The following is an 11262-nucleotide window of genomic DNA, read 5'->3' as shown; positions in this document are numbered from 1 at the left end:
TCATACAGTACCAACTTAATTTTAAAACATGTGATTTGCAGAGAAAAAAAATAGGGAAACTTATTTATTGGATGGCCTTCGTATTTCAATCACATCTGGTTCTCCTCAATTTGAGAACCACTGGACTATCCTTTGGCACTGCTGCTTAGGTCATTGGTGTTGCACTTGCTATGACCCAAATTGCTTAAGGAAACACTGCTTAATATTGATGAACTGATTGTTACAAGCAGTGATGCTCGCTGGTTTGACTCAACACTGTATCACACACTCGTGCACCACTTATTATATAGCTCCCATTAAAATAACACTTTCTAATTCACTTAAACTGAGGAGCCAGCCTTACGCATGCCTAAAAGCCAGTTACATAAATTAAGGGCACACTCATACAGAATCCACACTACACAATGAGCAGCAGCCGCAACCAAAGCCATGTTTGTCATCAAGTCATTAAGCAAACTTTCCCTGGATACAGCTATGGCCCTCTTTGAAGCCAAAATCGTTCCTATTCTAACATATGGAATAGAGATAACATGGGAAAAGTTAAGCTATGAAGACCTACTATGAATGGAAAAAGTGAAGCCAGATTCTTGAAAGCAGCCCTCGGAATTTCAAAAGACACCAAGTCAAGACTAGTGTACGAACTCGCGAGAGAAACATTTCTAATAGAGGACCTGAGATGGAAATTCAACCTGCCCTGCACAGACAACTGCGGTTAGAGAGGGAGAAGAAAAAGAAGGAGATATGGCCAGAGTTCTACTCTTCAGAGGGCCATGATGAGCAGAGCATGGACCGGCACAAACCAGGAGCTGAGATACTTTGTAAATTCCATGGCAGTCCACGGCTACCATCACATAATCTGCAGGACGAAAACATACCACGACCCGGACTCAATGTGCATATGTGAAGTCTGTGGAAAACATTGTGACCAATATCACGTACTGACGTGTAAAAACCATGTGAAATCAATCGTAGACCTCTGTATTAAATAATGTATCCTAATATGCACAACTTGTGTGCAATAAAGTTTATATATAAATTAAGGGCAAGTTTTCTTAGGCACTTCACTCCCTAGTCCTTACTTGGTAGTTTTGTCGACTTCATATGCGGAGTTAGCAACATTGAAATGTAGAATGCGCTTTGACCGCCCTGACATTTTATTTTTTTATTTTTGCAAAGCTTGTCATGCTTACCACGCTAGTGCCTTGTGTTCTGGTGGTATTAGCTTGTTTTTAGTAGGATTTTTGAAGTAATAATCACAGTGGCTAATGTGATATCAACAGAAACACATGTATCTCAGGAGATCTGAATTGCAGAAAGAGGTATTAGCAGAATGCTTGTTAAATTCAAAGAGATTTATAGCAAAAAGTAGTATAAGACTGGCATGTTGGTACTACGCTTCATTTTTGTAAGCATAGCACCCAGTATGGCAGCATGTAATGGAAATTTCTTCATATTTAACTTGCCTAGTATATGTTTAATATTGTGATTCGTTAGTTGAATTTTTTGTTGTTGGTTTTTATAACATCCTACTGATTCAGACAGCTCTTTTGGTGGCATTGGGATAGAACAGCGCTAGGACTCCCCTGCTATGCTGCAAAGGAAGAGGGAAGGAAGCGGCCATGGCCTTAAGTTTGGTACCATCCCAGCATTTGCCTGGAGGAGAAGTGGGGAAACCACTCCGAGGATGGCTGAGGTGAGAATCAAAACCCCCACTCTACTCAGTTGACTTCCCTTGGCTGAGTGGATTCCGTTCCAGTCCTTGTACTACTTTTCAAATTTTGTGGCAGAGTCAGGATTTGAACCCGGGCCTCCGGGGATGACAGTTATCACACTAACCACTACACCACAGAGGCAGACACATATGACTTACTACCTGAAAAAAAAAAAAAAAAAAAAAAAAAAAAAATGCTGGTGTGGTAAGATACTCCTAGCACCCCTGGAGAAGGTGGGGGGGCATGTAAAAATGACTAAAAATGACTGATATTAGTGTCCAGTCCATACATGTTTGGGGCGCTACTATGAATTGTAACACTTTGGATCCTGTTTAAGTCCAAGTTCAGCCTCCATCAGCATGGGATGTGAAGGGGTGAAAAAGAAAATGTCCAAAATGACTGAAATTGAAGTTATCAAGGGAAATGTTCCATGAATTTCCAAGTTCTTTGAAATTGTTTGAGAAAAAGCTACATAAATAATTGATATGGAATCTGCCACCTGGGATGTAGCCGTAAATGCAGATCATTGATTGATTGGTTGGGTGAGTTGAATCCACAATTTTCGAGGTTGCTAGGCTGATTGGTGACAGTCCCAGTGACAGCTGGGATTATGTACATCATATCCATAGCACAACATGTAAATACATGCAGCTCTTACTTTAATTATTTATTTGAAAATATCAACTACTTCCCAGATAATCCGGGCTGCCAGAACGACAAAGTTTAATGCGAGACTAAATAAACTAAAACTCAAAATGAAATACATAATAATGACTATAAATCTACAAAATAACTTGAAAAATATGAATCAACATCACAATAAAGAAATCTACAAAAATTCACTTCAAACGAGTAATACCAATCCTAAAATTAAACGTTCAAAAACGTACCCAAGTAGAGCTGGCTACATCAACTAGTTATTAACATAGACAGTCAGTTGGTTGTTTCTTTTAACAGAATTCAAGTATGGTTTTGATGCTTAGGGAAGGAGATATCTTGTTCACAGACTTCCCATACAGCCTTACAACACAGTATATTGAGATGTATCGCTGTTAGTATTAACTCGTTTCCAAGTAACTTCTTCCAATAAATTCACCTCTGTCTGCGGATGTACTTTCAATGTTTGAACAGACCAATCCTAGCATGGAATAAGCATCCACACAGATTGCATAGAATTGTTGGAGGAGGGTGTGGTTGTGCTGCACAGAGTTTTTGTGCTTCCCTCCTGACCTCTTCACATCTGCACCGTTCCCCTCCAAAACACATTGACAGCAGCAGGGATGGTCCAGCGCCGTATTGTATGATCTTGAGCAAGCGTGTCCCAGGTTTGTGGATTGAGACCTATCATCTTCATAGAGTGCTTAAACTGGTCCTTGTAGCCAGAATAAAGTTCACCATACAGGATTTATTGTGGAAATCTGGTATCACTCATCCGACAAACATGGCCTTTCCATGACCAATGATGGACGATTCTATGCTCTTGGCATGCGCTTTCTCAAGAACAGCAATGTTGGAAATGTGGTCTTCCCTTTTGATCCTAACGATGGATCTAAGTTTTTGTTGGTGGAAACGCTCAAGCTTTATCAAGTCACGTTGGTAAAGTGTCCAAGTTGCACAATCATACAGCAATGTTGTGATGACAGCAGTGTGGTAAACCATGAGCTTCGTCTTCACGGTATATACAGTATGAAGTAAAAGGTTGCGATTATTAACAGATAGTAGTTGAGTGTAGTTCTGTTGGTACAGCTTTAAATTGTTTACTTTCCAACATATATTTGGAATTTTTCCAGAGGAAACATTTGGAAAGGAGAAATGAGGATTGGCTAAAGAGTTACTAGTTATCTTTAAATGAGAAGAAAATTTTAAATTGTCAGTTGTTGGCATTTTACAAGAAAAGAAAATTACCTCCATTCTTCTTTCACATAAGAATCCATCCTTCTTTTTAAGATGTTGAAAGGAATGTATTCTTTGTCATTCTTTCTAAGTCAAGGGTAAATTACCACTAGGGTCTAATCATTTGAACAATATTACATGTTACAAGAAGTTGTTAGATCAATCAGACAAGTAATACTGACCAATATATGAAAGACAAAATGGGGCAATATAGGAAGAAGAGCTGGGGATTGGAATAATTTACCAGGGGAGTTTGATAAATTTCCAACTTCTTTGAAATTATTTAAGGCTAGGCAACCAACTGACAGGGAATCTTGCTTCCTGGGTGACTGCCCTAAATGTAGCTTAGTGGTGAATAATTGATTGAAATAATGACAACTTGAATACACATATGAATAATCTTTCTCATAATTAAACATTCCACAGATTTATTTGATTCTGTCATTAATATTTACTGCTGAAATTGGCACATAAAATGTACAAAAATAAGAACATATTCATTTTGTTCACCAAGAAAGTTACGTATTTCATTCAGCACCATAATAACTCATTTCACAGAGAGTGGACAAGTTATGGAACACATGTATGATACTGGTATATACTATAATTCTTGGAAAATATTAACACCAACATGCATAGAAACTACGTAGGAAAGTAAATTCTTCAATATTCAAAGTAGGTTACTTGAAAAATGAGAAATATCATAATTACCAAATTGTCCACATAACTCTATTTTGGAAAATAATAATTATTAGAAGAGCTCTTATTATTAGTATCACATTGTTATTATTATATTAATATAATCACGACTTCATCACCATCATTATCATGATTTGATATTTTAATACGTCAAGTAATCCATATGGAAATCTCATGCTTATGACAATTCTTTACACTGGTCCAGTGAATTCCACTCATGTCTTCAGGCTTATCGCACCATTCCTGGAGGATTGAAGTAGTCCTGTCTGCTGATGAATTTGGGTCCTCCAAAGTAATCCAAGACAACTATCTGCTCAATCTTTATCTTGGCAAAGAACCAATTGTGACCTGAAATAGATGAAAGCCACATTTAACCCAAGGTTGGTATGTTAAATGACAACAACTTTGTGTAATAAATCTATACTTCAAAGTTAATAGTCATAGCATTTTTTAAATACTGTATTCTGCTGAAGTTGTGAAAACCTGGTTATTCACCTTCTCCATTCATAAATAAAAGCTGTTTTAGTTTTAACAATAATAAATATGTGACCTTAAACTATTTAAAAAGAATCAAAAAACTTGGCAAATATGATACTAAAATGTACTTATTATATTAATAAGGGACATTGTTTCTATAACTCTGAAATACAGAAATGTATATGTCAGGTTTGCAACTAGCCCAACACACACAAAGTCTCAAAAGTAAAAATATATATCGCAAATATAATGTTATCCAACGGAAAAGTTATTCTACGAGACAGAATTTCTATAATACAAAGATGGTCCTGAATTATAAGATCTTATTATTAAAAATATTTTACAAGTTATATGCTAAACTAATTTATTGGAAATGCATGACTAACTCTACTGTTGTGATTCATACTGAACATTATCTTTCTACCTCAGACTGTCTCACCTTCACAACTGAAATGATCAACATTTCCTGAGCAAGAAAATGTAGGAACTTGTGAGAAAATATTGAGGATGACCACCCACCCAGTATTTTGTGGGACAGTAGCACAATATAATTACGGCAGAACCTTGTTAATCCAGATTAACTGGGGGAAATGTTGACAAGAAGTGGATTAAAGCTACATTTACAGCAACTAAACACATCTTATTATGATACATTAAATACAGCTATCACACCCTTAAAATCTGAACAGCCAGCCTAAATTCACTAAAAAGTTTATTTCTAACTGCTCTGCTAGTTTTTCCATGGTAGCTTGAATTTCATTTCTTCTGATTGCCAATCCACTTGAACGTAGTTATGTAAACAACTTGTACACAGCATCATCTAGGGATTGTCCTACATGCTTTTCCATTCACTTCAGTTCACTTCTCACTTTACTTTCTACACATTTCATTTTAGTACAAATATTAACAAGTTCACTCCTTTTCATTTTATTGTCAGAAACAGTTTGTTTTGCAATTTGAAAGAACTAGGTGAATATCAAGGAGGTTTCAGACACTGTAGGAGCTGATCTGATCAGATCACGAGTCTTAAGTTGATAATGGACTATAACAGGAGAAGAAACAAAGATATGGTGATAACATTTGTAGATTTCAAGAAAGCTTACAATTACATCCATAGAGAATCCCTGTTTAAAATTTTAAGATACCTTGGACTACACCCCAAATGAATAAACGTGATAAAACCGACCCTCACTAACACCAAATCAAAAGTGAAGTTTAGGGGTGAAATATCAGAGTCATTTGAAATTAAAACTGGACTATGGCAGGGAGATGGGCCCTCACCACTATTTCTTAATTCTGCTCTAGAAATGGTAATGAGGGAATGGTTTAAGAAATGTCCCCCAAAAATAAAATAAAGATTGGCCAAAAAATCAAAACAAATTGCCTGGGTTTTGCCAACAATTCAGCATTACTAGCAGTTGACATAAAAGACAGTCCCTGTAAGACCAAAGGTAGCTTTGTCATGGCTTGGGTTTTCTTTTTCTCTCAGAACTTCTTCATCTTCTCTCTCTCTCTCTCTCACTGCCAATCTTCAGAGATTTTTCAGTATCCTCTTGTCTGTCCTATTGATGTTTCTCTATCCTGTTCTCTGTTGTTGAGCTCCATCATACTGGTTGGTGTGTATTAATTTCTCCACTTCTCCATCCCTTCTACCTTGATCCCTATCTCTGTCCAGTCAATAATCCACTTAGTTCCTGGCTTTTCTAGTGTCCTACCCATTGTTTCCCACTCTCTTCTGGTCATTCTCTCCATGTCCATCCTGATAACATGTACAGAAAATCTTGCTCTTTTGAGTCTTATTTCTTCTGAGATTGTCCTCATGTTTCAGTAGAATCCGTCCTTGATCTTCATTCCTATCTTTCTCCTTCTCTGTTTGGTCACAGTATCTTCCTCATGATTTTTCTCTCTTCTTTCTCCAGTTGGTCTGCTCCATACCTTCGAAGAGTCATTGGGTGATATGAATAAAAATGAGATGTAACTCGGAGACAAGTCTCGAAGGAGGATTGAGACGGAAGTCACTTGCGAGACAGAACTCGTCATGTATATGAATAAAGTTTGTTTCTCGCTAACGAGACTTGTCCCCTTCCGCTTGAGATGAGTCTCGTACACTGGCTCTGGTATCTGTCAGCTGACGAATGAATTACTACAAAAATTGGTTTTGTTGGAACAGATGGAAGTGTTAGATTTACAAGCGAAAAAGATTGAAAAGCGACAGTGTGTTCTCGAAAAAACAGAAGAACTCATATCAATGCAAAAACAGATTTTGCAACTGCAAATGGAAAATCTTTTACATGAAAGGGAGAAACGAGCAGAACAAACAAGTACAACCGAAGTGGAACACCCACTGATATTTTTTTCATTTAGAATAGTTCTTGACAGACTTTTCTTCTTCTTCAGTTGTGTTTCACTTGGGAGCCTATTCTGCAAACTATAGGCTACCTTTCGTATTAATCAATATTCAATAATCACTAGTTCTTATTTCAATTCTTTCCAGGCTTACATAAACGTAGTGGCTCGTACACTTGGTATACTTGAACCCCAGCTTGTGAACGACTGATTTAAGGTTTCTTTTCTTGTAAGTTTCCTTCAAGATATTGTGTAAGAAGTTACAATGTATCATCACATTCAGGATCCACATACAAATGCACAATTTTCTGCGGTCATTGAAAATTACTCAAACACTTTTTAGCACACGCTTCGTACTTCATTCTTCACGAATATGAAGAGTTTATTGACCATACCTGTGCATAGCTAGGGGTGTTTCTGCATATAATGTACTTTTTCTACAATTTGTTTTACGTCGCACCGACACAGATAGGTCATATGGCGACGATGGGATAGGCTTAGGAGTGGGATGGAAGCGGCCGTGGTCTTAATTAAGGTACAGTCCCAGCATTTGCCTGGTGTGAAAATGGGAAACCACGGAAAACGATATTCAGGGCTGTCGACAGTGGGGCTTCAACCCACTACCTCCCGGATGCAAGCTCACAGCCTCGCGTCCCTAACCGCACGGCCAACTCACCTGGTATATAATATCCTACCAATACCTACAGTATATACTGTTGTATAAACTGTCTAAATTGAAAACTTAGAAACAATACAAAATGCTATCCATATTGATAAACGAAGGGAGTTGTTTGATTTGGACCGGACAAATTGCAATGAAACTTAGTAACATGATGAGCTAAGACATCCGGAACTCAATAGTGAGAACCGTTCTGCCGTGAAATAACATTTTCGTACCGGTATTTATTGACAGTAAATTTTTGCTCCAGTTTTAAATGGAACGTGATGTGTAGATGGCAGCGATTTCAATGAAACATGGTAGGATGGTCAATTAATACATCAGGACATCGCTGCATGACGTTGTTATATAGGTTACCCGCAGTGTGACAAAATTAATCACTTTCACCAAGAATCCGAAAGTTTAAGGCTATTTGTAGCATGCAAGTTTATATACAAATGACGATGATTTCATATTACATATTTTAGCCTCAATTGTAAACGACAAAGAAGTATTAAAAGCCTAATATTTTGAAATATTCATATACTGTGCATGTTAGTAAAATGGATTTGATGAGCAAAATCTAATTTTCACTCTATAGCGCAACCTGTTTAATGTAACTTTAAAATATAACTATCAGTGCATTTCTACAGTGCATACACGAGGTCAATACAGCTGCAAACCACCCAGCTGTTCTTTAGCAATTAATTATAACCATGTCGTTGATTTTATGACAAAGTGAATATCAGCAATAAATTTAAGACAGGTAGATTGACAATTCATGGAAGTTTCATCAAAATCTGTCTGATCCAAACCAAATGCTTCCCTCGTAGTATTCGGCGCAAGTGAGATTTTGGTGCGATGGTTGAGAAAGAGCAGCACTCATAGAGGCAGTAAATCATTGGCTGAATAACGTCATTATGCGAATCTGTTAAATGTTGTGAAGCCAGTTACAGCATATTTTTTTCAAGGGCATGAGCCGCCGGTTGAAACTTTTAAATAAACTTAGAAACAGTGCAATCGAAAAAGGCATGGGCAGGGAATTTAACGGCACTTAAACATAAATGGGATAGCTTACACCAGGACCAAGGATACTCGCACATTCGTTCAGTACCATTTGGCCAACATGTGATAGAGAGCGATAATTTTCAGACTTGAAAAAAATATCCTTCCAGATATCAAAATGTGAATAATAATAATAATAATAATAATAATAATAATAATAATAATAATAATAATAATAATAATAGGTAATAATTTAGTGTGGCTATTTCTAGCCCGGTACAGCCCTTGTAAGGCAGACCCTCCGACGAGGATGGGTGTCATCTGCCGTGTTATTCTAGTGGAGGATAGTGTTGTGTGTGAGTTGCAGGAAGGTTGAGGATTTAACGTTAAAATCTCTGACCCGACAGCGAATCGAACCCGGAGGCCTCCTGAACCGAAAAGTACCACGCTGACCATTCAACTAAGGAGCAGGACAAAGTGAATAATGAAAACCTTGAATAATTGTAAGTCATATCTTAAACATAGGTATGTTTCGTTTCGGCCTTTTCCGTGATTGTGAATTAATTTTATTTATAAAATGTTAGTCGTGTTGTGAATAGAAAAAATGTCAACGTACAGAAAAAATCATAAATGTAGAATAGATTAAGAATAATTAAAGTAATGTAACAATTACTAAGAAAATTATTAGAAGTGTATGTTGCACGGTTTTGCATATTTCTGGTTTGATTTTAAACATTTTAGACTTTATGATGCATGTAAATCCTATCGCAAATGGCTATCATCGTCATAATCTTTATCATTATTATTATATGAATGTCTCGTGTATTCGCTCCAGAAAATGTGCTAAGCATTCCACATTTTCTTTCCGGTAACGGTAGAGATATTTATAATCATGTTCGAGAGAATTTCTTTGTGGTTTATAAATTTTTCTTCTCTGTTGTAAAACCATCATAAACTCCGCCATCACGTTTTCAGTCTGATTCTATCGGCTTGAGTCACCTTCTGGGCTGTCTCAAGAAATTCTGAGACCAGTTTCCATTCAGAGAGACTAAACTCCAGTTTATTCATATACATTTGGAGTTGTGTCTCCGAGAGAATCCGCTAACGACCTGTGTCTCAAGGAGCAAAGGTCACTGCTGAGACATGGCTTTTTTATTCATATACATTTGAGACATGTCTTAATATTTATGAGACAAGAGACACGTCTCCGGTTTATTCATATCACCCATTGTCTCAGTTGCATCTTTGGTTTCCCCATCTTGTAGTTTGCTGCCCTCCATTGTCTGATTACTTCTTTCAATGTTATTTTGAATAACATTGCTGACAGTCCGTCTCGCTGTTTGATCCTAGTCATGGTCACAAGTATATGGTGTCAAATTCTTCTGATAATGCACTCCCGAATCTTACCCTTGCCCTTGCGTCTTTCAGTACCTCTTTTAACATTTCTCGTGTGGTGCCATCTAGTCCTCTGTTCTTTTGGATATTCTCCAACATCTAGTCATATGCCTTCTTGAAGTTCATGAACTTTACTACTGTCTTCTTATTCTTCAAGACCCTGTTTTCTATCAGTTGTTTCAGAGTAAAGATCTGATCTCTGCATAGTCTTCCTATCCTAAAACCTGCTTAGCAATCTGGTAACCTCCTACTGTACTTTCTAGCTGTTCAACTCAAGAAGAGGATTCTTGACAGCACCTTGTAGCCGACCTCTTTTAGCAATATCCCTCTGTAGTTGTTTGCATTTCTCTTGTCCCCTTTCTTGTGTATCGATACTATGACTGCATTCTTCCAACCATTCTGGTAATTTCTTCGTCCTGTGGGTAATGATGTAGGTCATGTTGTCTATTATCTTATTGCCTCCCCATTTTATTATCTCCACCGATGTCTCATCATCTCTGGTCGCCTTATTATTCTTTTATTGCTTGCGCCACCTCATCCCTCGTCAGAAGTAGTGACTGTCTCTTTTACATCCAGCCTGAGTTCCAGTTTGTCTCCAGGTGGTTCACATTTCATTTGGTTGCGGAAATACTCAGCCTGTATTCTACTGTTCTCCTCCACACTAATCGTCAAGTTCCCTTTCTTGTATGTTATGAACACTTCTCTGCCTTTGTATCCAGTCAGTCTCTTTTCAAACTTTTGGAAAAAGACTCTGGTATTGTTCTTCCTGAAGTTGTCCTCAATTTTATCCGGTTCCTGTTTCATCCTCTGTCTCTGGTTCATCTTGTTGTTCTGGCTGCTTCCTTCCTTGCTTCCATGAAAACCTCCCAATTTTCTGGGTTCTTCTTGGTACTCCAGACTCTCCAGGCCTCTCTCCTGTTCTCTACTGCTTTCTCAGAGTCCTCATTCCACCACCATTGCTTCTTCTTCTTTTCTGTTTTGCCCCATAACTCAGCCTGTTTTCCCATGTTTATCTTCATGTCTTTCCAACCAACTGAAATGCGAACCACCTGGATACAAACTGGAACTCAGGCTGGC

General features: G+C 37.6%; 1 protein-coding gene across 1 annotated transcript in view; it reads right to left on the bottom strand.

The window, feature by feature from the left end:
* Nucleotides 1–3989: 3989 nt before the first annotated feature.
* The window catches only part of CREG (Cellular Repressor of E1A-stimulated Genes), a 182994-nt gene continuing 175721 nt past the window's right edge, over nt 3990–11262 (bottom strand). Inside the window, exon 7 of the mRNA XM_067140685.2 lies at nt 3990–4652. Coding sequence (XP_066996786.2) covers nt 4534–4652 — 119 coding nt within the window. The 3' untranslated portion in view covers nt 3990–4533. The remainder of the gene's footprint in view (nt 4653–11262) is intronic.

The sequence above is a fragment of the Anabrus simplex genome, chromosome 1, assembly GCF_040414725.1.
Source record: "Anabrus simplex isolate iqAnaSimp1 chromosome 1, ASM4041472v1, whole genome shotgun sequence".
NCBI classification, from domain to species: domain Eukaryota; kingdom Metazoa; phylum Arthropoda; class Insecta; order Orthoptera; family Tettigoniidae; genus Anabrus; species Anabrus simplex.
The sequence above is the reverse complement of the archived record's forward strand: the minus strand, read 5'-3'. Positions and strand labels throughout refer to the sequence as shown.